General features: G+C 39.1%; 1 protein-coding gene across 3 annotated transcripts in view; it reads left to right on the top strand.

The window, feature by feature from the left end:
* Positions 1-27,288, top strand: part of MTMR8 (myotubularin related protein 8) — a 138,219-nt gene that overhangs the window by 8,519 nt on the left and 102,412 nt on the right. For all 3 annotated transcript variants that reach the window (XM_012460871.2, XM_012460870.2, XM_064367725.1), the window contains exon 2: positions 27,021-27,143. In XM_012460871.2, the coding sequence (XP_012316294.1) occupies positions 27,021-27,143 (123 nt within the window). The remainder of the gene's footprint in view (positions 1-27,020; positions 27,144-27,288) is intronic.

Here is a 27,288-nt window from a genome sequence, read left to right as displayed (position 1 = left end):
TAATTGCAATACACTTTCTCTAGCAAGGGCAAGCCTATTTTCTTTATTTCCTTTTTGGACTCGAGGTCTTGCTCTATTGCCTGGGCTGGAGTTCAGTGGCATGAACTTGGCTCACTGCAACCTCAACCTCCCAGGCTCAAGTGATCCTTCTACCACACTCTGCTGAGTAGCTGGGACCACAGGAGCATGGCCCCACACATGGCTAATTTTTAAATTTTTTTTTTTTTTTTAGAGATGAGGTCTTACTATGTTGCCCAGGCTGGTCTTGAACTCCTGGGCTCAAGCAGTCCTCCTTCTTGGGCCTCCCAAAGTTCTGGAATTACAGGTGAAAGCCACTGTACTTGGCCCCTTTTTACTTTTAGTTGGCTGAAATGATGACATGCTTTCACCAAACTACTTCTATCATGTTTACATATCCTCCTGCATTGAAATTAGCACAACGCCTCCCTGCAGCGTCCCCATCAGGAAAGGAAATGTTATGTACCCATGTTTCTCTTGCTGTAGTTCTTTGTAGCTTTTTCCATAAGTATTTTCTATGGGGGTAGGGGGAGCATTCTTCCTATTCTGTGCCTGAAGGTTCCTGTGAATTCTTTTTTCCCCTCTTATCCCCATCTGGGTTTCTGGTTTTAAAGTTCCCCGAGTTCTAAGAGTTATTTATCACTTATCTTACACTGGTCTCTCTGTCTTTTCACTTAACTCTTTACTCCTTCTCTGGCTTTGTCCCACCTTGCTCCTTCCCTTCTGTAGCTTGCCCCTTATAGCTGACTTCACTTGACCCATCTCCTCCAGCCACCTTTAGCCACCTTCTGTATTGTCAAAAGACAAAATTAGAACAAAATTTAGTTATAGCTCTAATTCATGAATTGTAGCAACCTCCATTCTACAAAATAGAATGAATGTTCCCACTGGGCATTAGCAGAATAGTGTATTTTGTAAGGTGGGAATCAGAAAACAGAATAAAAGAAAAAAACTAGTTAACATGAGGTTAATTCAGGTTACTTTTTTTGTCAGAGTGAAAGCAGAGAAGACTTCCTTATTAAGTTGATTCAGGTAGACTGGAGTCTCCTGTTTTCAGGAAAAACTGGTCCGTTTTGGGATTTATATGTTTCTTTAAAGTTTCAGTTTGATTATGATAGATTTAACAGGAGTGACTTTGTATTGGTTTGGTCTGGTCTGTTGGGACTAAGTGCAGGAGCTCTGTCCAAAGCAGTGGTCTCTGATGTGATTTGGATCTGTGTCCCCACCAAATCTCAAGTTGAATTGTAATCCCCAGTGTTGGAGACGGGGCCTAGTGGGAGGTAATTGGATCATGGGAATGGACTTCTCATGAATGGTTTATCAGCATCCTTCTGGTGCTGTCCACATGATAGTGAGTGAGTTATAAGATCTGGTTGTTTAAAAGTATGTGGCACCTCCCCCCTACCCTTGCTCTTGCTCTGCCATGTGAGATACCTGCTCCCCCTTCACCTTCCACCATGGTTATAAACTTCCCGAGGCCTCCCAAGAAGTCTAGCAGACGCCACCACCATTCTTTCTTTAAAGCCTGCAAAACTTTGAGCCAATTTAACCTTTTGTATTTAAAAATTATCCAGTCCTAGGTATTCCTTTATAGAAATGCAAGAACAGCCTAATACAGAAAATTGATACCGAGGAGTGGGTCATTACTATAATGATACCTGAAAATCTGGAAGCGGCTTTGGAACTGGGTAACGGGCAGAGGTTGGAAGAGTTTGCAGGGCTCAGAAGACAGGAAGATGAGGGAAAGTTTGGAACTTCCTAAAGACTGGATAAATGGTTGCGAACAAAATGCTGATAGTGATATAGACAATGAAGTTCAGGCTTATGAGGTCTCAGATGAAAACAAGGAACTTACTGGGAAATGGAGCAAAGGTCACATGTGTTATGCCTTAGAGAAGAACTTGGCTGGACTGCCTGGGGCCTATAGCTCCTTTCTTTTGGCTGATTTCTCCCTTTTGAAATGGAAATGTTTACCCAATGCTTATAACACCATTGTATCTTGGAAGTAACTAACTTTTTTTTGATTTTACAGGCCAGGAAGTAGAAGGAACTTACCTTGTTTCAGATGAGACTTTGGACTTTTGAGTTAATGCTGGAATGAGTTAAGACTTTCTGGGGATGATTGGGAAGGCATGATTCTATTTTCCAATGTGAGTAGGACATGAGATCTGGGGGACCAGGGGCAGAAAAATATGGTTTGGATCTGTCCCCATCAAACCTCATGTTCAATTATAATCTTCAATGTTAATATGGGGACTGGTAGGAGGTGACTGGATGATGGGGATGTGTCTCTCGTGAGTGGTTTCTTTTTTTTTTTTTTAATTGCATTTTAGGTTTTGGGGTACATGTGAAAAACATGTAAGGTTGTTGCATAGGTGCACATGTGTCAGTGTGATTTGCTGCCTTCTTCCCCTTCACCTATATCCGGCATTTCTCCCCGTGATATCTCTCCCCAACTCCCCACCCCCTGCTGTCCCCCCCACTCACCCCCAACAGACCCCAGTGTATAGTGCTCCCCTCCCTGTGTCCATGTGTTCCCATTGTTCAATACCCGTCTATGAGTGAGAACATGCGATGTTTGATTTTGTGTTCTTGTGTCAGTTTGCTGAGAATGATGGTTTCCAGGTTTATCCATGTCCCTACAAAGGACGCGGACTCATCGTTTTTGATGGCTGCATAATATTCCATGGTGTTTATGTGCCACATTTTCCCTGTCCAGTCTACCATCGATGGGCATTTGGGTTGGTTCCAGGTCTTTGCTATTGTAAACTGTGCTGCAATGAACATTCGTGTGTATGTGTCCTTATAGTAGAACGATTCATAATCCTTTGGATATATACTCAGTAATGGGATTGCTGGGTCAAATGGAATTTCTATTTCTAGGTCCTTGAGGAATTGCCACACTGTCTTCCGCAATGGTTGAAGTAATTTACACTCCCACCAACAGTGTAAAAGTGTTCCTATTTCTCCACATCCTCTCCAGCATCTGTTGACTCCAGATTTTTTAATGATCACCATTCTAACTGGTGTGAGATGGTATCTCAATGTGGTTTTGATTTGCATTTCTCTAATGACCAGTGATGATGAGCATTTTTTCATATGTTTGTTGGCCTCATGTATGTCTTCTTTTGTAAAGTGTCTGTTCATATCCTTCGCCCACTTTTGAATGGGCTTGTTTGTTTTTTTCTTGTAAATCTGTTTTAGTTCTTTGTAAATTCTGGATATCAGCCCTTTGTCAGATGGGAAAACTGCAAAAATTTTTTCTCATTCTGTTGGTTGACGAATCACTCTTGTGAATGTTTCTTTTGCCGTGCAGAAGCTGTGGAGTTTGATTAGGTCCCATTTGTCTATTTTGGCTTTTGTTGCCAATGCTTTTGGTGTTTTGGTCATGAAGTCCTTGCCTATGCCTATGTCCTGAATGGTTTTGCTTAGATTTTCTTCTAGGGTTTTTATGGTGTTAGGTCTTATGTTTAAGTCTTTAATCCATCTGGAGTTAATTTTAATGTAAGGTGTCAGGAAGGGGTCCAGTTTCTGCTTTCTGCATATGGCTAGCCAGTTTTCCCAACACCATTTATTAAATAGGGAATCCTTTCCCCATTGCTTGTTTTTGTCAGGTTTGTCAAAGATCGGATGGTTGTAGATATGTTGTGTTGCCTCCAAGTCCTCTGTTCTGTTCCATTGGTCTGTATCTCTGTTTTGGTACCAGTACCATGCTGTTTTGATTACTGTAGCCTTGTAGTATAGGTTGATGTCCGGTAGTGTGATGCCTCCCGCTTTGTTCTTTTTGTTTAGAATTGACTTGGCTATGCGGGCCCTCTTTTGGTTCAATATGAAGTTTAAGGTGGTTTTCTCCAGTTCACTGAAGAAGGTCATTGGTAGCTTGATGGGGATAGCATTGAATCTGTAAATTACTTTGGGCAGTATGGCCATTTTCACGATATTGATTCTTCCTAAACATGAACATGGAATGCTTTTCCATCTGTTTGTGTCCTGTCTTATTTCGTTGAGCAGTGGTTTGCAGTTCTCCTTAAAGAGGTTCTTTATGTTCCTTGTTAGTTGTAATCCTAGGTATTTTATTCTCTTTGTAGCAATTGTGAATGGCAGTTCGTTCTTGATTTGGCTCTCTTTAAGTCTGTTATTGGTGTATAGGAATGCTTGTGATTTTTGCACATTGATTTTGTATCCTGAGACTTTGCTGAAATTGCTTATCAGTTTCAGGAGATTTTGGGCTGAGATGATGGGGTCTTCTAGATATACAATCATGTCGTCTGCAAATAGAGACAATTTGACTTCCTCCTTTCCTAATTGAATACCCTTTATTTCTTTTTCTTGCCTGATTGCTCTGGCTAGAACTTCCAGTACTATATTGAATAGGAGTGATGAGAGAGGGCATCCTTGTCTAGTGCCAGATTTCAAAGGGAATGCTTCCAGTTTTTGCCCATTCAGTATGGTATTGACTGTTGGTTTGTCATAAATAGCTTTTATTATTTCGAGATACATTCCATCAATACCTACTTTATTGAAGGTTTTTAGCATAAAGGGCTGTTGAATTTTGTCGAAGGCCTTCTCTGCATCCATTGAGATAATCATGTGGTTTTTGTCTTTGGTTCTGTTCATGTGGTGAATTACATTTATAGACTTGCATATATATGTTGAACCAGCCTTGCATTCCTGGGATGAATCCTACTTGATCATGGTGGATAAGCTTTTTGATGTGCTGCTGCAATCGGCTTGCCCGTATTTTATTGAAGATTTTTGCATCTATGTTCATCATGGATATTGGCCTATAATTTTCTTTTCTTGTTGAGTCTCTGCCGGGTTTTGGTATCAGGATGATGTTGGTCTCATAAAATGATTTGGGAAGGATTCCCTCTTTTTGGATTATTTGGAATCGTTTCAGAAGGAATGATACCAGCTCCTCTTTGTATGTCTGGTAGAATTCGGCTGTGAACCCATCTGGACCTGGGCTTTTTTTGGGTGATAGAGTCTTAATTGCTGCCTCGACTTCAGACCTTGTTATTGGTCTATTCAGGGTTTTGACTTCTTCCTGGTTTAGGCTTGGGAGGAGGCAACTGTCCAGGAATTTATCCATTTCTTCCAGGTTTTCTAGTTTATGTGCATCGAGTTGTTTGTAATAATCTCTGATGATGGTTTGAATTTCTGTGGTATCTGTGGTGATATCCCCTTTATCATTTTTTATTGCATCTATTTGGTTGTTCTCTCTTTTCTTTTTTAATAATCTGGCTAGTGGTCTGTCTATTTTGTTGATTTTTCGAAAAACCAGCTCCTGGATTTATTGATTTTTTTTTGAAGGGTTTTTTGTGTCTCTTATCTCCTTCAGTTCTGCTCTGATCTTAGTTATTTTTTGTCTTCTGCTAGGTTTTGAGTTTTTTTGATCTTGCTCCTCTAGCTCTTTCAATTTTGACGATAGGGTGGCAATTTTAGATCTCTCCTTTCTTCTCATGTGGGCACTTATTGTTATATATTTTCCTCTAGAGACTACCTTAAATGTGTCCTAGAGATTCTGGTATGTTGTGTCTTCTTTCTTGTTGGTTTCGAAGAACATCTTTATTTCTGCCTTCATTTCATTGTTTATCCAGTCAACATTCAAGAGAAAGTTGTTCAGTTTCCATGAAGCTGTGCGGTTCTGAGTTAGTTTCTGAATTCTGAGTTCTAACTTGATTGCACTGTGGTCTGAGAGACTGTTTGTTATGATTTCCGTTCTTTTGCATTTGCTGAGGAGTGATTTACTGCCAATTATGTGGTCAATTTTAGAGTAGCTGTGATGTGGTGCTGAGAAGAATGTATATTCTGTGTATTTGGTGTGGAAAGTTCTGTAAATGTCTATTAGGTTTGCTTGTTCCGGGTCTGAGTTCAAGTCCTTTATATCCTTGTTAATTTTCTGTCTAGCTGATCTGTCTAATATTGTCAATGGGTGTAAAAGTCTCCCACTATTATTATGTGGGAGTCTAAGTCTCTTTGTAAGTCATTAAGAACTTGCCTTATGTATCTGGGTGCTCCTGTATTGGCTGCATATATATTTAGGATCATTAGCTGTTCTTGTTGCATTGATCCTTTTACCATTATGTAATGTCCTTCTTTGTCTCTTTTTATCTTTGTTGCTTTAAAGTTTACTTTATCAGAGACTAGAATTTCAACTCCTCCTTTTTTTTTTCTCTCCATTTGCTTGGTAAATCTTCCTCCATCCCTTTATTTTGAGCCTTTGTGTATCCTTGCATGTGAGATGGGTTTCCTGGATACAGCACACTGATGGGTTTTGGCTTTTTATCGAATTTGCCAGTCTGTGTCTCTTGATTGGGGCATTTAGTCCATTTACTTTAGGGTTAATGTTGTTATGTGTGAATTTTATCCTGCCATTTTGATGCTAGCTGGCTGTTTTGCCCATTAGTTGATGCAGATTCTTCATTGTGTTGATGCTCTTTACCATTTGGTATGTTTTTGGAGTGGCTGGTCGTGGTTGTTCCTTTCTATGTGTAGTGCCTCTTTCAGGAGCTCTTGTAAAGCAGGACTGGTGGTGATGAAATCTCTGAGTACTTGTTTGTTCACAAAGGATTTTATTTTTCCTTCACTTATGAAGCTTAGTTTGGCTGGATATGAAATTCTGTGTTGAAAATTCTTTTGTTTAAGGATGTTGAATATTGGCCCCCACTCTCTTCTGGCCTGTAGGGTTTCTGCTGAGAGATCTGCTGTGAGTCTGATGGGCTTGCCTTTGTGGGTAACCCGACCTTTCTCTCTGGCTGCCCTTAGCATTTTCTCCTTCATTTCATCCCTGGTGAATCTGACGATTATGTGCCTTGGGGTTGCTCTTCTTGAGGAATATCTTTGTGGTGTTCTCTGTATTTCCTGGACTTGAATATTGGCCTGCCTTGCTAGGTTGGGGAAGTTTTCCTGGATAATATCCTGAAGAGTATTTTCCAGCTTGGATGCATTCTCTTCGTCACATTCAGGTACACCTATCACACGTAGATTAGGTGTTTTCACATAGTCCCATATTTCTTAGAGACTTTGTTCCTTCCTTTTTACCCTTTTTTCTCTAATCTTGCCTTCTCGTTTTATTTCATTGAGTTGATCTTCGACCTCTGATATCCTTTCTTCTGCTTGGTCAATTCAGCTGTTGAAACTTGTGCATGCTTCGTGAAGTTCTCTTGTTTTGATTTTCAGCTCCATCAATTCACTTATATTCCTCTCTAAGTTGTCCATTCTCGTTAGCGTTTCGTCAAATCTTTTTTCAAGATTCTTAGTTTCTTTGCATTGGGTTAGAACATGTTCTTTTAATTCACATAAGTTCCTTATTACCCACCTTCTGAAGCTTGATTCTCTCATTTCATCACACTCATTCTCCATCCAGTCTTGTTCCCTTGCTGGTGAGGAGTTGTGATCCCTTGTAGGAGGAGAGGTGTTCTGGTTTCGGGTGTTTTCATCCTTTTTGCGCTGATTTCTTCACATCTTTGTGGATTTATCCACTTGTGGTCTTTGTAGTTGCTGAGTTTCAGATTGGGTCTCTCAGTGGACATCCTGTTTGTTGATGGTGAAGTTATTTCTGTTTAGTTTTCCTTCTAACAGTCTGGCCCCTCTGCTATAGAAATGCTGAGGTCTACTCCAGGCCCTGCTTGCCTGGGGATCACCTGCAGCAGCTGCAGAACAGTAAGGGTTGCTACCAGTTTCTTCTTCTGCTATCTTTGACCCAGAAGGATACCTGCCAAATGTCAGTCTGATCTCTCCTTTATGAGGTGACTCTTTGGATATACCGGGGTCAAGGAGCTTCTTGAGGAGACAGTCTGTCCTTTTTAGGAGCTCAAGTGCTGAGCTGTGAGCTCTGTTGTTAGTTCAGAGCTGCTGGGCAGGTACGTTTAAGTCTGCTGCAGCAGAACTCATAAACCCCCCCTTTTTTTTTTCCAGGTGTCCTGTCCCGGGGAGTTAGGACTTTATTTATGAGTTTCCATTGTGCTGCTGCCTTTTTTTTTCAGGGCTGCCCTGCCCAGCAAGGAGGCAGCCTAGTCACTGTCTGCCTGCAGAGGCTTTTCTGAGCTGCTGCGGCCTCCGCCCAGCTGCCGCGTGAACTTCCCTGCAGTCCTGTTTATATGGGTGTAGTTAGAACTGCCTTGGCAATGGTGGCCCACCTCTGTAATGGCGGATTCTCTCTGTAATGGCAGGTTGCCTCGGCAATGGCAGGCTGCCTGCCTCAGCAATGGCGGACTACCTCCATAGTGGTGGAGTGCCTCGGTAATGGCAGATGCCCCTCCTCCACAGAGCTGGACCGTCCCGGTTTCAGCTGTGCTTGCTGTGAAACTCTCAACCCAGAGTGTTTCCAATTGCTGTTTTTTTTTGTGGAGGTGGGACCAGCCGAGCCTGATCACCTGACTCCCTGCCTCAGAGCCTTTTTTTTTCAGTTGAATGGTCGACTCTCTCCCAGGTGTTCCAGTCACCTGTTGAAAAGGTGCCAGAGTCTGTGTGTTTTCCTGTGCGGCGACCCACTGCGCTGGCTGAAACAGTGGTGCTGAGATTCGTGGTGCTATTTTGCCCAGGAATCTCCTGGCCTGACTCCCTGTTTCAGTCCTTTTTTTTTTAAACAGATGAATGGGCGACTCTACCTTTCCGGAGCTCCACTTGCCAGCTAAACGGGGACCCAGTCCCATTTACTCTGCGCCGGGAACCACTGTGCCAGCCAAAACAACCGTGCTGGTGACCTGTGGGGCTCCTCCTCCTGGGAATCTGCTGGTCTGTGGGCAATAAAAATCCGTCTGGAAATGTGGCATCTACTCACCCTCTGCACTTTCACTGGGAGCTGCAATCCTGAGCTGCTCCTAACCGGCCTTCTTGGATCTTCTGACCCCTCTATTTTTATATAATTTCTCTTGTTTTAGTCTGTTCAGGCTGTTATAACAAAAATACTATAGACTTAGTGTATTAGTCTTTTCTTGCATTGCTGTAAGAAACTACCCAAACTGGGTAATTTATGAAGAAAAGAAGTTTAATTGACTCATAGATACACAGGCTGTACAGGAAGTATGGCTGGGAAGGACTCAGGAAATTTATAATCATGGCAGAAGGTGAAGGGGTAGAAAGCACATCTTCACTGGCAGAGTAGGAGAGAGAGGGAGCGAAAGGGGAAGTGCTACACACTTGTAAACAGTGAGATCTCATGAGAAGTCACTTACTGTCATGAGAATAGCAAGGGAAGTCTGCCCCCATGATCCAATTGCCTCCCACTGGGCACTTCCTCCAACATTGGGGATTATAATTCGACATGAGATTTGGATAGGACACAGAGCCAAACCATATAATTCCTCCCCAGCCCCTCCCAAATCTTATGTCCTCACATTTCAAAACAGAGTCATACCTTTCTAACAGTCCTCCAGAGACTTAACTCATTCCAGCATTAATTCAAAAGTTAAAGTCCAAAGTCTTATCTGAGACAAGGCACATCCCTTCTTCCTATGGGCCTGTAAAATCAAAAACAAGTTGGTTACTTCCAAGATACAGTGGAGGTACAGGCATTGGGAAATGCTCCCATTCCAAAGGGGATATATTGGCCAAAACAAAGAGGCTACAGGCTCCGTGCAAGTTAGAACCCAGCAGTATAGTCATCAAATATTAAAGCTCCAAAAGAATCTTCTTTGACTCTATGTCTCACATCCAGGCCACCGTGATGCAAGGGGTGGGCTCACAAGACCTTGGGCGTCTTTGCCCAAGGCTGCAGGATACAGCCCCCTTGGCTGCTTTTATAGGCTGGTGTAGAGTGCTTACAGCTTTTCCAGGTGCACGGTGCAAGCTGTAGGTGCATCTACCATTCTGGGGTCTGGAGGATGGTGGCCCTCTTCTCACAGCTCCACTAACCAGTGCCCCAGTGGGGGCTCTGTGTGAGGGCTTCAATCCCATATCCCTCCTCCACACTACCCTAGTAGAGGTACTTCATGAAGGCTCTGCCTCTGCAGCAGACTTCTATCTGGACATCCAGGCCTCTCCACACAGCCTCTGAAATCTAGGTGGAGGCACCTAGGCCTCATTTCTTGCCCTCTGAGCACCTGCAGGCTTAACACCATGTGGAAGCTGCCAAGGCTTAACACCATGTGGAAGCTGCCAAGTATTGCAGCTTGCACCCTCTGGAGCAGAATGCTGAGACATATCTGGGGTCCTTTTACCCATGGCTGGAGCTGGAGTGGCTGGGGCACAGCAGTGTCCTGAGGTTGTTCAGGGCAGCAGGGCCCTGGGCCCAGACCATGAAACCATGATTCACTCCTGATCCTCTGAGCCTGTGATGGGAGGGGCTGCCGTGAAGGTCTCTGAAATGCCTTTGAGGTATTTTCTCCATTGTCTTGGCTGTTAACATTTGGCTCCTCTTTACTTATGCAAATTTCTGTATCTAGTTTGAATTCCTCCCCTGAAAATGGATTTTTCTTCTCTACCACATGACCAGGCTGCAAGTTTTCTGAACTTTTATGTGTGCTTCCTTTTTAATTACAAGTTAGAGTTTCAGATTATCTCTTCTTTGCTCACATACATGAGCATATGCTGTTAGAGGTAGTCAGGGCCCATCTTAAACACTTTGCTGTTTAGAAATTTCTTCTGGGCCGGGCGCGGTGGCTCACGCCTGTAATCCCAGCACTTTGGGAGGCCGAGGCGGGTGGATCACGAGGTCAAGAGATCGAGACCATCCTGGTCAACATGATGAAACCCCATTTCTACTAAAAATACAAAAAATTAGCTGGGCACGGTGGCACATGCCTGTAATCCCAGCTACTCAGGAGGCTGAGGCAGGAGAATTGCCTGAACCCAGGAGGCGGAGGTTGCGGTGAGCCAAGATTGCGCCGTTGCACTCCAGCCTGGGTAACAAGAGCGAAACTCCATCTCAAAAAAAAAAAAAAAAAAAAAGAAATTTCTTTTGCCAGATACCCTCAATCATCACTCTCAAGTTCAGAGTTCCAGAGATCATTAGAGCAGGGGCACAATGCCACTAGTCTCTTTGCTAAAGCATAGCAAGAGTGACTTTTACTCCAGTTTCCAAGAAGTTCCTCATCTCCATCTGAGACCACCTCAGCCTGGACTTCATTGTCCATATCACTATCAACTTTGGTCACAACCATTCAACAAGTCTCTGGGAAGTTCTAAACTTTGTTTTATCTTCCTGTCTTCTTGTAAGCCCTCCAAACTTTTCTACCTTCTGCCTGTTACCCAGTTCCAAAGCCACTTCCACATTTTCAGGTAGCTTTTTAGCAATGTTCCTCTTTTCTGGTACCAATTTTCTGTATTAGTCTGTTCTTGCATTGCTATAAGGAACTACCTGAGACTGGGTAATTTATGAAGAAAAGAGGTTTAATCGACTCACAGTTCTGCAGGCTATACAGGATGCATGACTGGATAAGCCTCAGGAAACTTACAACCATGGTGGAAGCAAAGGGGAAGTAGGCACATCTTCACATGGGTGGAACAGGAAAGAGAGTGAAAGGGGAAGTGCTACACACTTTTAAAAAACCAGATCTTGTGAGAACTCACTCACTATCATGAAAACAGCAAGGGGAAGTCCACCCTCATGATCCAGTCATCTCCTACCAGGCCTGTCCTCCAACACTGAGGATTACAGTTCAATATGAGATTTGAGTGGGGACACAGAGCCAAACATATCACTCAGTGAAACAATAGAATTTATTGCTCAAAGTTCTGCAGGGTGCGAAGCCGAAGATAAGATACATGCAGATTTGTTGTCTGATGAGGGCTTACTTCCTGGTTCACAGACAGTGGTCTTTTTGCTGCCTCCTTATGTGGCAGAAGGAGCAAAGAGGCTCCTTTGAGCCTCTTTCATAAAGGCACTAATCCCTTTTATGAGGAGAGAGCCCTCATGAGCTAATCACCACCTAAATACCCCACCTTTTAATACTATTGCATTGGCAGGTATTAGATTTCACCATATGAATTTTTGAGGGACACCGTTCCACTGCTCTTTATTCCTGATAATTTTCCTTGCTCTGAAGTCTGCTTTGTCTTATATTAATATGTGTACTTCAACTTCTTTTGATTAGTGTAAGCATGATATTTCTTTCTTCATCTCTTTGCTGTTTTTTTTTTTCTTTTGAGACAGTCTCTTTCTGTCACCCAGGGTGGAGTGGAGTAGTGTGCTCTCAGCACACTGCAGTCTCTGCCTCCCAGGTTGAGGCAATCCTTCCATCTCCTCAGTCTCCTGAGTGGCTGGGACTACAGGTACCTACCACCATGCCCAGCTAATTTTTGTGTTTTTTGTAGAGCTGGAGTTTTGCCATGTTTCCCAGGCTGGTCTCAAACTCCTGGGCTCAAATGATCCTCCTGCCTTGGCCTCCCAAATTACTGGAATTATAGGTGTGAGCCACCACAGCTGGCCATTCCTTTTTTTTTTTCTGGCTTAAAACAATAGACATTTATTTTCTCACAATTCAGGAGCCCAGAAGTCTGAAATTCACATGTTGGCAGGGCTGCCCTCTCTCTGGAGGCTTTAAGGGAGAATCCTTCCTTATTGCTTCTTCCAGTTTCTGGTAGCTGTCAGCATGATTCATGGTGCCTGTATCCATTGCTCCAATCTCTGCCTCCATTTCACGTGGCTTTCTCTGTGTGCCGTCTCCTCTCTGTCTGTTTTAAGGACATTTATCATTGCATTTATGGCCCACCTTGTCAGTCCTGGATGATTTCATCTTAGATCCTTAACTTAATTACATCTGCAAAGACCCCTTTTCCAAACAGGGTCACATCCACAGGGTCCAGGTATTAGAAAGATGACCTGTCTTTCAGGAGGCTGCCAATCAACCCACTTTAGGTGTTCTGCAACCTTTTTCACTTCTCTTTTAACTACTTTCATTCTACTTTTGGCTGGGTACAATCCTTATTCTGTTTCTTAAATGCTGATGATACTTCCTTGACTCATTTGTGAGCACTAACTCTGTTAGACTCAGTATCATGGAGAATATAAAAATAAATCATTCTGGACCACAATGTAATGCAAATCTGCCATGATCAAGGCCATGAGAGAAGTATAGATGAAAGCATGTAGAGGATGAGGGAGCTAGTGATTGAACCAGGTGATGAGCATATATGAATGTGTAGGGTTCTTTCTTCTTAAATAGAAGATCCGTTTACTATTAATGTATGTGTTTTTATATTTGGGTTTTTAAGTGGGTTTCTTGTAGACAACATATATTTTGGTCTTGTTTTTTGATCCACTCTGACAGTCTCTGTCTTTTAATTGATAATTAAAGCAATTATTTATGTGATTGGATTATTTGTTACTGTTGCCCTTATTTTGTTACTTATTTTTTGTCCTTGTTTTGTTACTTATTTTGTTGCCCTTGTTTTGTTACTTATTTTTGTCTTCTCATGTTTTGTAGTCTTCTCTGGTTTTAATTGATTGTTTTATATGATTCTTTTTTTCCTTCTCTTAGCATAATGATTATCCTTTTTTTTTTTTTACATTTTTTAGTGTTTGCCTTTGAGTTTGCAGTATACATTTACAAAGAACCTAAGTCCTCTCTCACATAACCCAATACCACTTTACAAGTGGTGCAAGTAGCTTATATCAGAGTATTCCCAGTTCCTCCATTCTGCCCTTTATAGCATTGTTGTCATTAATTTTACATATTCATAAGTTATAATCACCAAATACATTGTTTCTATTTTTTTGAACAAACTGTTAACTCTTAGATCAATTAAGAAAAATGAAATATTTTACTTTAATTCATTCCTTCTCTAACATTGTTTCATTCTTGATATAGGTCCAAGTTTATGACCTATATCATTTTTCTTCTCTCTGAAAAACTTCTGTTAATATTTCTTATAAGGGAGGTCTACTGCTGACAAATTTCCTCAAATTTTGTTTGTCTGGGTCTTTATTTGTCCATCATGTTTGAAGTATAATTTTGCTGGATATAGAATTCTACATTGGTGAGGTTTTTTTTTCCCCCAATCCTTTAAATTTTACTTTACTTCCTTCTCGCTTACATGATATAGAGAAATCTAATGCAATTTTTATCCTTTTTCTTCTTCTTTCTTTCTTTCTTTTTTTTTTTTTTGAGACGGAGTTTCACTGTTGTTACCCAGACTGGAGTGCAATGGGGCGATCTCAGCTCACCGCAACCTCTGCCTCCTGGGTTCAAGCAATTCTCCTGTCTCAGCCTCCCGAGTAGCTGGGATTACAGGCGCACACCACCATGCCCAGCTAATTTTTGTATTTTTAGTAGAGACGGGGTTTCACCTTGTTTACCAGGGTGGTCTCGATCTCTTGACCTCGTGATCCACCTGCCTTGGCCTCCCAAAGTGCTGGGATTATAGGTGTGAGCCACCGCGCCCAGCCTATCCTTTTTCTTCTATATGTGAGATGTTTTTCTTCATCTGGTTTCCTTGAGGATTTTTTTGTTATTTATTCCACTTAGTGCTCTCTGATCTTCCTGGACTTGTGGTTTGGTTCTATCATTAATTTTGTGGAAATTTTTCAGTCATTAATGTTTCAAAGAGTTAATCTGTTCCTTTCTTTCTTCTCCTTCTGATATTCACATTATACATATATTACACTTTTTGTAATTATGCACAGTTCTTAGATATTCTTTTTCCATATTTTTTTTTCTGTTTGAATTTCAGTTTTGGAAGTTTCTTCTGATATTTCATCAAATTTACTGATTCTTTTCTCATCTATTTCTAGTTCATTGATGGGTCCATAAAGGACATTATTTACTTATATTACAGTGTTTTTGATTTGGAGTATTTCCTTTTGACTGTTTCTTAGAGTTTCTATCTCACTGCCTACACCCATCTGTTCTTGCATGTTGTCTACTTTTTGCATGAGAGCCCTTAGCATATTGTCATAGTTGTTTTAAATTCTTGGTTTGATTGTGTTAACATCTTTGCCATCTATGAGTCTAGTTTTAATGCTTGCTCTGTGCCTTTGAAACTTTTTTTTTTTCTTTTCTTTTCTTATGCCTTGCAGATTTTGTTGAAAGGCATGATGTACTGGGAAAAATTCAGTAATGGCTCCTGTGGAAGTTTCCCACTTCTGGACTTCTTCTCTGATGAATTATGATCCTTATGTCTGTGTCTGCAATTTTGGGGAGAGTTGTTTGCCCTGTCATCTCAATTCTCTGATGGATGTAAGAATTGTTGATTTTCAGTGTGTTCAGCTATTTTCTTTATATGAGGTCAGGAATAATACTTCTGGGCTCTTTATATGCTGGTCTGGAAATTGGAATTTGCAAAATCTCTTTTCTCCTTTTAACCTTCTCAAATTTGAATCTTAACCTAAGCACTTCACCAAAACTGTTGATCAGCTTCCCCAATGGCTTCAGGTATCTTGAGTGGTTATTAATATCTTTCCTATATCCTTTGTCTTCCTTTCCTCTTGTCTGCAAACATGCTTAAGTTTCTCTTCTAGTATATCCTGCTTGATCAAAGGGATTCCTCCCTGACCACTATTCTTCCTTTATTTTTTTTTTTTCTCAGCAAAGCTTCTGAAAGGGCAGGTTAGTCTCACTCTCTGGAGATGGCATTATCTCTCAGGAATATTCACTTAAGTTTCCATTCTGACTCCTTTACTGATAATTCATTTGCTGAGGTCAACAGTGACCTCACTCATGACCATGTCATATGGACATATTTAGTTCTTTGTTTCCTGAACGGCATGAAGATACGCATTCCTTTGGCTTCCAGTATACCATTCACTCTTGTTTTTCCTTCTACTTCTAACCAATGCTTTTGCCAAGCCTTCTTCTGTGTCTGCCCCATAAATGTTGTGGATGCTGTGGAGTTCCATTTTGGCTGTCTTTCCTGTCATTCTTTACATATTCCCTTGGTGATCCTGTCTTTTTAAATCACTGAACTAACAACTCCAAATTATTTTCTCCAGGTCACATATTCTCTTCTGATTTCCAGATCTGAGCATACATCTGATGAATGCCCATCTCTACCTAAATAGTCCCCAAGTATATCAAACCCAACAAGTCTCAAACTAAACTCATAATTATTTCTATCCAATTTCTTCTCTAGTAGTTGCAGTTACAGTGCTGACACCATCATCTACCGTCTACCTGATCAACCAATTCAGCAACCTGTTATCCTAGAGTCCTTTTCTTTCACCCTCCATGTTCAGTTGGTCATCTAGTCCTTTCATTGTCCATTTTTCCTTCTAAATGTTCTTCTGATATATCATCTCTTCTGCACATAACTACTGCCACTCTGAGTTTAAAGACTCATTATTTCTCACCTGAATTACTAGCTAGATGAGCCTTGCTTCTGATCTGATTTCTATATTGTTGTCAGAATGAACTTTCAAAAATACACATGACTACATTTATCTTCAGCTCAAAAGCCTCCTATACATTGGCTTGTCTGTTGCCAAATTTATTCACCTTGTATATAGTATTCTTTATAAAATGGTACCTGCCTTCCTCTCTAGCCTTACTTTCTGACTCCTCTTCCACTTCCACTTTAGGCTCTGGCAGTATCTGGCTCCTTGTTTCATAGTGCTCCCATTGTCTAGAATGTTGTTCCTTTCCCCACCTCTATTTTTTGAATTCCTTTTCATCTTTCATAACTTGAGCATATTGAGCAAAGCCTAGGTATTGACTTCTCTGTAAAGGGCCTCCCTTTGTTGCCTCCCATCTCCTACACAAAGCTCACTCCCTTTTTTGTAGCAATTCTATACGTGAAGTATATAGAGCATGCACAAACCTTAATTTCCTCATTTATGTAGCCTCTTTTTCTATTAAAGATAGGCAGTCTTTTAGGGTAAAGAGCATGCTTAGACATCTTTAATTCTATAGCATTTGACACAGTGCCTGACATATAGTAGATTCTCCATGAATGTTTGTTAAATGGATGATTGTATGGAGGGATCATGCCTTGTTTATTTCATTTTCCCTTAAAACACCTAACTCCATACTTTAAAAATAGTAGATCCTCAAGAATCTTGAACAAAAGAAATAATGCCTTTGAATGTTCAGTTCTAGGTGTCTCCCAGGGGAATCTTTCTGAAACTTGGACCTTTGATTGCCCTAGTGCTCTGTTCATGCACCTCTGTTTTGGCATTTATCACAGGGTGTCTTTTGTTATGTTGCATTGAGTTGGGTTCATGTTTGCATTTCTTCAACAAATTATAAACTCCTGGGAGTTTATAATTTATAATGTGTCATACATTCTACTTTGATTTCCCATAACATTGTTTAGCACAGAATCTGGCACATAGTAAGCATTCAGAAAAGAATTATTGAACTAAATGTAACTTTAGTTGTTTCTATTTTTGCTGGTGTCTGACTCTGTGGTAGAGTGAACATCAAGATATCTAGCTGAAAGAAAACTTCCTGAGTCTTTTTGGCATTTTTCTTTGAGACCAGGTCTGTACCAACTTACTACAAGATGAGTGTTCTTCAGATTCAGTTACTTTGGCAGGAAGTTCCCATTATTACTACCTGGTCTCTTCTTATCTTTCCCTGTCAAAAGAGATTGTGGTGTGCATTGATTTGGGTTTCTTGGCATCTTCCCCTAGCCTTCATGCCTTGACTACGTTTTTGTTACCTTTCCTTTTCTCTTTTAGAGGGTGGGCCATAAGGGTGGGAGGTTTTTTTCAGTTCCCTTCCTCTCCCCAGCCACAGACAGTTAATAAGTCTGTGGCAGTATTGTATAATGATGTATTAGTTCATTCTCACATTGCTATAAAGAAATAACCAGAGAGTGGGTGATTTATAAAGAAAAGAGGTTTAATTGACTCATAGTTCTGCAAGCTGTACAAGTACTATGGCTGAAGAGGCCTTAGGAAACTTTCAATCATGGCAGAAGGCGAAGGGGAAGCAGGCTTATTTTCACATGGCTGGAGCAGGAGAGAGAGAGAGTAAGAGAGAAAGAGAAAGAGAGGTGCTACACTCTTTTAAACAACCAGATCTCATGAGAACTCACTGCTGTGAGAACAGCCAGTGGGGAGACTGCCCTCATGATCCAGTCACCTCCCACCAGGCCCCTCCTTTAACATTGGGGATTACAATTCAGCATAGGATTTGGGCAGGGATACAAATCCAAACTGTATCAAATGGTTAAGAGTTTGGATTCTTGCTTCTCACTGCCTGCCTTTACCTCACCACTTAACCTCCTGTGTGGTCTTTGGTAAGTTAATTTACCTCTCTGAGACCCAGTTTCCACATATATGAAATGGTATTAACAATATCACCTATCTTAAATAGTTATTATGAGTTAAATAAGATAACACATGTAGAGTATAGCACAGTGTTTATTTATCATCTCTCTTTGTTCCCACTTTTGGCTTGGGACATACTCCCTAGATTAGTGTTACTGGGATCTGTGGATTGACTGACCCAGCCCTGTGAGTTATTTGTCTGACATTGAAGTATTCTTTTCCTTTAAGTGCATATGTATGCATTTTAATTTGTCATTAAAAAATATTACAGCAATTGCACTCTTGGCCATTTATCCCAGAGAAATGAAAACTTGTTTTCATGTGGAAACTTGTGCACTAATGTTCATAGCAGCTTTATTCATAATAGCCAAAAACTGGAAACTACCCTTATATCCCTTCAGTTAGTAAATGGTTAGATAAATTGTGATATATCATATAGTTGCAATACTGCTCATCAATAAAAAGAGGCAAACTATTGATAGATGCAAACAGTTGGATGAATCTTAAGAGAATTATGTTGGGTGAATAAGGGCAATCTCAAAATGTTATATACCAAATGGTTCTATTTATATAATATTCTTTAAAAATTAACTGTAGAGATGAAGACCAGATTAGTGTTTGCCAAGGGTTCGATGGAGAAGGAATGGGTGTGACTATAAAGAAATAGCAGAAGGGAGTTTTGTGGTATATATGTGTGTATCATGATTGTGGCGATTGTTACACAAAGGTATATATGTGATATAATTGTGTGTAACCATACACACACAATTTATAACTGTACATGGTGTACATGTATAACTACATGTGTAATGGGCATAATCTGAATAAGATCTGTGGATTGTACCAGTATCATTTTCCTGGTTTTGATACTTATTGTAAGATGTTAAATTTTGGGAGACTGGACAAAAAGGTCCATGGGACTTTCCTGTAAACTTTTTTTGCAATTTCCTATGAATCTATAATTATTTCACAATAAAGTTTTTTTTCACTTCATAAATGTATATTTATTTACCACTTGATTTTTAAATATAGGTCAAGGCCTTTTCTTTGAGTATGAGCCACTGATTGGAATTCTATATTGTCTTTTGTTTCCTTTTTCTATTTCTTTTTTTTTTAAATTGTACTTTAAGCTCTGGGGTACATGTGCACATCGCACAGGGTTGTAAAAATCTTAACATTAAGGATTACCCCAAATCCTGTCACTCTACATTTAGGCTACCATTTTCATTCCATTATATTCACACTCAATCTTTGTTTGTATACCTACAGTGTTTAACATATTTTTAATACTGTTAATTAAATTTTTAATTTATTATGTTAAATATTTTTATACAGTTCTTGAAAAAATTTTAATGGCACTGTATTTCAGATCTAGCTAATTTTTTGACATTTAATATGTGAAAGGCACCTACCTAGGAACCATAGTATTATTTATCTACTTAATAGTCCATTTTAATATAATGTTCTTAAATTTACCTAATCCTTTTCCCTATTATTGGACATATAGGTGTTTCTAGTTTTCTCCTATTATTGATAGAATCTCAGGGAATATTTTCGTGTATAAATTTGATTTTCTGAGGATAAGCTTCTAAGATAGGGTTATTGGATCGAAGGATACTGGTTCATACTTATATGTTCTTGACATTTTTTCATATGGCTTTCTTAAAGTGATATAGCATTATAATCAGCAATGTATAAGCATACCAGATTTACCACAACCATTTGGTGTTTTGCAAACTTATTAAGTATAAAAGAGTGGCTCCATGTCATTTAGAATTAGCATTTCTGTCATAACTAGTGAAATTTAACTCATCACATTTTTATTTTCTTTTATGTGAATTATCTCTTCATGTTCTTTGGCTACTTCATCTGTTAAGCTTGCAGTGCTTTTCTTATGAATGTAAATAAGTTATTTATACTTTGTAAGAATATATAATAAGGAGAACATTTTTGATACTGATTGATTTGTTGATTGATTGAGATAGGGTCTTGCTGTCTCACTTAGGCTGATGTGGAGTGGCATGGTGCAATCATAGCTCACTGCAGCTTCAAACTCCTGAGTTCAAGTGATCCTTCTGGCTCAGCCTCCCAAGTAGCTGGGATTACAGGCATGCACCACCATGCCTGGCTAATTCTTTTTGTTGTTTGTTGTAGAGACGGGTTCTTGCTATGTCGCCCAGGTTAGTGTTGAACTCCTGGGCTCAAGCAATCCTCCCACCCTGGCCTCCCAACGTGCTGGGATTACAGACTTGATCCACCATACCTGGTTTGTCTTGGATATTAGGATATTCCCTTCATTAGAGCACATTTACAGTTACAGTCATGCATCACTTATCCACGGGGATATGTTCTGAGAAGTGTCTCACTAGGCAATTTTGTCATTGTTTGAACAACATAGAGTATACTTACACAGACCTTCTACACACCTAGGCTATGTGGTATATAGTCTATTGCTCCCCCCACCATTATATTTGTGGTCCATTGTTGACTGAAATACTGTACTGTGGTGCATGACTGTATAAAGGAAAGCATCAAGGCCTCAATAGATAAATGAATGTCCTTTTCTTAAATGTCTTGAGGGAAGAAAGTGATACCATTTTTGTGTTATCCCTTTAAGCCATATGTAATTTACCTACATAATTTGTCACACTGACAGACTTTGAGCTAATGACTCCTGGGTGTCAACATGAGAATACGTGAAATGAAAAGAGCATTGGGTTGGGGATGTTCAGTGTGATCACAGGCATCTCGCCTTTCCTTTTTTTTGTAAATGAAAATCATGATGCCTAAGGATATGGACATACATGTTGGAACCATGAGTTCTGAACCACTCATTCACCTATGAGTGCAGATAAGTTAAAGAGGTCAACAACACTTTTTAAATATCTAAGATTATTTTCCATGTTTCCCATGTTTCTGAAAAGGAAAGGTGGCCTTTTTGTTTTGTTTTACTTTTCTAACCTCAGGTGTATTGCATTGAGTTCATCATGTGCTCCTCAATTCTTGGTACTTATCATCATTGGTCCATGAAAAGCTATCTCATTTTTATTGAATTATTTAGTTAACCTATTTTTTCCCCCATTCCACTCCCCTGTCATAGGCAAGCGTTCTAATGTGATTTGTATTTGAATGTGTCTTTCAAAACATGAGAGTATTATGCACATGAATTTTTAGTTTGTATAGTGATGCCTTCTGTATATCATTCTGTTTCTTACTTTTTTACTTGTCATATTTATTTTGCTATGTGTATCTCTAACCCATTGCTTCTAATAGCTTCATAATATTCTACCACATTTGACTTTCTGAATTGGCCCTTCCTTGCATTGCAATAAAGAATTACCTGAGACTGGGTAATTTTTAAAGAAAAGAGGTTTAATTGGCTCACAGTTCTACAGTCTGTATAGAAACCATAACACAGGCATCCACTTCTGAGGAGGCCTCAGAAAGCTTACAATCATGGCATAAAGTGAAGATGAGGAGCAGGCATCTCACATGGTTGGTGCAGGGCCAAGAGAGTGCAAGGTGCCACACACCTTTAAACAACCAGATCTCACAAGAATTCACTCATCATGAGGACAGCAACAAAGGATGGGGCTAAACCATTCATGAGAAATTTACCCCCATGATCCAGTCACTTTCCACCAGGTCCCACGGCCAACATTGGGGATGATATTTCAACATGAGATTTGGGTGGGGACAAGTATTCAAATTATAATACCTGGTTATTCTCAAAGTGATGAACATATTCATCCTTATATGTCCTCTTATAGACCTACATGAAAATTTCTTTGGGCTCATTTTCAGAAATAGAATTGCTGAGTCATAGGATATACATTTTTTACTTTGATTAAGTAGTACCAGATTGCCCTTCTGAATGACCTCCACCTGTCTATAACTCCCTGGTTGTAGTGGATGAGGATTTCTATATGCCTTCAACCTTACCAACACTTGCCATTTTCTAGCTTTCTAGTTTTTGCAAATCTTGTAGACCTAAAGCATTATCTTCTTTTAATTTAACTTTATTTTATTCCCAATATTTTGAGCTTCTCTTCATGGTTGTATGCTTCTAGGATTGCCTCTTATGCAACTTGCCTGTTCTTATGCTTCATATATTTTTCTTTCCTTTTCTTTCTTTCTTTCTTTTTTTTTTTATTGCATTTTAGGTTTTCGGGTACATGTGAAGAACATGCAAGATTGTTGCATAGGTGCATACGTGGCAGTGTGATTTGCTGCCTTCCTCCCCTTCACCAATATTTGGCATTTCTCCCCGTGCTATCTCTCCCCAACTCCCCACCCTCCGCTGTCCCCTCCCACTCCCCCCCAACAGACCCCAGTGTATAGTGCTCCCCTCCCTGTGTCCATGTGTTCCCATTGTTCAACACCCGTCTATGAGTGAGAACATGCGGTGTTTGATTTTGTGTTCTTGTGTCAGTTTGCTGAGAATGATGGTTTCCAGGTTCATCCATGTCCCTACAAATGATGCAAACTCATCGTTTTTGATGGCTGCATAATATTCCATGGTGTATATGTGCCACATTTTCCCTGTCCAGTCTATCATCGATGGGCATTTGGGTTGGTTCCAGGTCTTTGCTATTGTAAACTGTGCTGCAATGAACATTCGTGTGCATGTGTCCTTACAGTAGAATGATTTATAATCCTTTGGATGTATACCCAGTAATGGGATTGCTGGGTCTAATGGAATTTGTATTTCTAGGTCCTTGAGGAATCGCCACACTGTCTTCCACAATGGTTGAACTAATTTACACTCCCACCAACGGTGTAAAAGTGTTCCTATTTCTCCACATCCTCTCCAGCATCTGTTGTCTCCAGATTTTTTAATGATCGCCATTCTAACTGGCGTGAGATGGTATCTCAATGCAGTTTTGATTTGCATTTCTCTAATGACCAGTGATGATGAGCATTTTTTCTTTTTTTTTTTGAGACAGAGTCTTGCTCTGTCATCCAGGCGATTCTCCTGTCTCAGTCTCCCAAGTAGCTGGGATTACAGGTGCACACCACCATGCCTGGTTAACTTTTTGTATTTTTAGTAGAGATGGGGTTTCACCTTGTTGGTCAGGCTGGTCTTGAACTGCTGACGTCGTGATCTCCCTGCCTTGGCCTCCCAAAGTGCTGGAATTATAGGCATGAGTACAGGCATGAGCCACCATGCCTGGCCCATATATTTTTCTTTTGGGGCCTCTTTTTCTTGTTTATTTGTAGGAGTCCCTTTTATATTCTAGATAATAATTCCTTGTTATTTTTAGTAGTTGCACATATTTTTCTCCCAATCTGTTATTAATTTTTAAAAAGTCTTTCTCTGTTCCTAGATCCAGGGTACTCTGCATTTTTCCCAGTAACTTTATAGTTTTATGTAAAAGCTACGAATAGCTACATCTAGAGTCTACTTTTGTATATCATGTTAGGTGGGGATATGGCTTTATCTTTCTGCATGTACTAATACTGTTTCCCCAACACATTAGTAAGTACTCTTTTGTCCATCAATTTGTAGTGCCATGTTTATGCTCTATTACGCTCTTATTTTTTACATTAGTCTGATTTTGAGCTCTGGTCCTTTTATATTGGTCTGTTTTTCTGTTCTTGCAATAGTACTAGAGAGTTTTTTTTTTTGGTTTTGTTTTGTTTGTTCGTATTTTTCCCTAGGTATGTTTTAATACCTAGTAGAGCAAATCTTCCACTCTACTTTTTTAAAGGTTGATTTAGCTATTTCTGGGGTTTTGTTCTTCTATGTAAATTTAGAATAAGTTTATTAGAAAATCCACTTTGAAATGATTGAAATTGTATTGAATTGGTAGATTAATTTGAGGTATAATTGCCATCTTCATTATATTAAGTTGTCCTATCCAAGAACATAGACGTAATTTCTTTAGATTATCTTCTATATCCTTTACTAGACTTTTAAAGTTTTATCTGTAAAGGTCTTGTATATGCTTGGTTAGGCTAATTTCTAGATTCTATATAGTTTTTGTGACCATCGTGAATGGTGTTTTCTATTATGTTTTCTAAGTGGTCATTGCTGGTATAGGAAAATGCTATTGACTTTTGTAGGTTGATATTATATTTGGTATCCTTGCTAAACTCTTTTATATTAGTTCTGAGAGTTTGGTTGTTTTTTTTTCTTTCATTTTTTTCTAGTTGGATGATTACCTTCTCTGTAAGCCATGCCAAACATAGCACTTTCTTTCTAATGCTTGCATTTCCTAATTCCATGCTTCCTTTTCTGATAGTATTTAGCTAGGATATTTAAAACAGTAGCAGTGATAGTTAGAGGTCTAGTTTTTCTTGTTCATGATTTTAAATTCATGCTTTTAGTTTCTTCGTTATTCATAACCTTCTTTGTAGGTTTTTGGTATTTAAGTTTTACCAAGTTAAGGATGTTTACTTTTATTCTTTGTTCACTAAGGATTATCATTATAAATAGAATTAAACTATGTTAAATACTTCTTTTTCTGTATCGTTTGAGATAAAGCATATGGTTTTTCTTTTTGGTCATGTGATGTATTATATTGACATTTTCTGATGTTGAACTCTCCATGCTTTCCTGTGATAAACTGCACTTGATCAAAATGTATTTTTTAAAATATACTGTTGGATTGATTATTTAGCGTTTTTATATCTACATTTCATAAATGAAATAGCCCTAAACTTTCTTACTTTATAATTGTCTTAATTTGATTTTAGAATCAAGATTAAATTGCCCTCATGAAATGGACTGAGTAACCTTTATTCTTTTTCCAGTGAGTGGAATCAATTGGATAAGGTAGCAGTTAATTATATTTGGAAGTTTAGTAAAATATATAAAATCATCTGGACTTGAAGGTTTTGTTAGGGAAAATATTTGACTACCATTGCCGTTTTATTTTTCTCTTGGGATTTAAAAACACTTCTTGTAAGTGTTCCAATTTATTAGCATATTGTTGATCATAATATACTTATAGTTCTAATTTTTTATGGTTTTCCCTTTTTGATTCTGTATTTTGTTTATTTGCATCTTTTCTCTTTTTTAGCAAAGATCTATCTTATTAACCTTTTGAAAGAATTAAATTCTGGTTTATTAATCTTTTCCATTCAGGCTGTGTATGTGTATCTGTGGAGGAGGATTCTCTGTTTTTAAATTTCTGTCCTTTATCATCTTATTTCTCTGTTCTTTTGCTATTTCCATTACATTGAGTATTTAACTAGTTTGTTGTTAACTTTTCTCATTTCATGATAAACTTACTTAATGCTATATATTTACTTCTTAGTTGTTTACTCTCTCCTACAAATTTTTATTTGTTGTATTTTTATTATCATTCCCTTGTAAATATTTCTTAGTTGCCTTTTTCTTTTTAACCCAAGGTTAATTTAGTAATAAGCTATTTTGTTTTCAAACATATGCTAAATTTTGGCTATGATTTTGTTATTAATTTCTAATGCTATTGCATTGGAGTTGGAAAACATAAACTGTATGATATTGAAACTCTGGAATTTATTGATACTTCACTTACAGCTGTAATCATTGTCTCTTTTTGGAAATTTTTTTTGTTGTCTTAAATGTCGTATTTGTTGGATATAGAGCTCTATTCTATATGTAATAGCTTGAGTTTTTTAGTTGCAATGTGTAAGTGTTACATATCTTCACTTGATTTCTTTTTTTGGTCCACTTGACCTATGAGTCCCTAAGAACAGTATTAAAATATCCACATGCACTTGTTCTTTTTCTCTTTGCAGTTCTGCTAGTTGCTTGATATATTTTGAGACTGTATTATACAATATGTATATATTTATGATGGATATGTCTTCTTGTCCTGTTGCTTTTTGTCATGTAGTTCTATTTAGTCAGATATTGAGACTGTTACCTCAGCTTTATTTTGGTTCATATTTGGCTATCTTATTATTATTATTATATCTTATTATTTTCATTTTGTGACTCTAAAGTATATCTCTTCTAGTCTGAATATTGTTGAATCTTTTGTTTTAATCTGTGTCTTTCTTTTAATTGGTAAGTTTAATTCATATACATTTATTGCAGTTACTTTTATATTGGGACTTCATTCTGACATTTCTTTTTATGCATTTTATTTACGGTACTCCGTTTTTCTTTTTTCTTTTTCTCCTTTTCTGTTTTATTTTATTATTGCCCTGTTACTTATGATCTGTCTTCATGTTATACCCTTACTGATTTTTTTTTTTCTGAGACAGTCTCGCTCTGTCGCCCAGGCTGGAGTGTAGTGGTGTGGTCTCGGATGTAGTGGTGTGGTCTCGGCTCACTGCAGCCTCCACCTCCTGGGTTCAAGTGATTCTCCTGGCACAGCCTCCCCAGTAGCTGGAATTATAGGCATGCACCACCACGCCCGGCTAAAAAGTTTTGTATTTTTAGTAGAGACAGGGTTTCACCATGTTGGCCAGGATGGTCTCAATCTCCTGACCTCGTGATCCACCTGCCTCAGCCTCCCAAAGTGCTGGGCTTACAGGCGTGAGCCACTGTGTCCTGCCCCTACCCTTACTGATTTTTTACACATACAATAACTGCACTCTCTTCCAGCAAGATGAGTACTTTAGCAGGCTCTCAGGTTCTATATATTTTTCACTTATACATACGTCATCTTGTAAACTTTGTCTATAATTTTTGTCTTTTCTAGGATACAGGTTTTCCTCTTACTTTCATAGTTTTTCCAGGGCTGATTTCAGAAAAGGTATTACAGATCATACTAGTTTGCCATCTTGACAGGAACTGGAAAGACTCAAGTTTTGTAGCAAATTAACAGCATTTATCTTGCTTTGAATTGCCCCACTTCAATCACAGGTGGTGAGTTGGTAACTTAATCAGTATTTTTTCCTCAAATAACAGGTAGAAAACGTGAAACTGCTGGATCGTTATGTGAGTAAGAAACCAGCTAATGGGATTCTTTATCTTACTGCAACCCACCTGATCTATGTGGAGGCTTCTGGTACAGCCCGGAAAGAAACATGGGTATGTTCATGAGAAGAAATATCAGAGGGTCTTAAAGAGTTGTGCATACATGCTGTCTATATGGTGGTTTCTTGAAATTTCAAGTATAAATTTTAAATTACTATAAAACTTTTTCTTCAAAGGACCTGTGCTAATAATCTTGCTA

Source organism: Aotus nancymaae, unplaced genomic scaffold (assembly GCF_030222135.1).
Source record: "Aotus nancymaae isolate 86718 unplaced genomic scaffold, 86718_ANA_hifiasm-v0.15.2.pri h1tg000073l, whole genome shotgun sequence".
NCBI classification, from domain to species: domain Eukaryota; kingdom Metazoa; phylum Chordata; class Mammalia; order Primates; family Aotidae; genus Aotus; species Aotus nancymaae.
The sequence above is the reverse complement of the archived record's forward strand: the minus strand, read 5'-3'. Positions and strand labels throughout refer to the sequence as shown.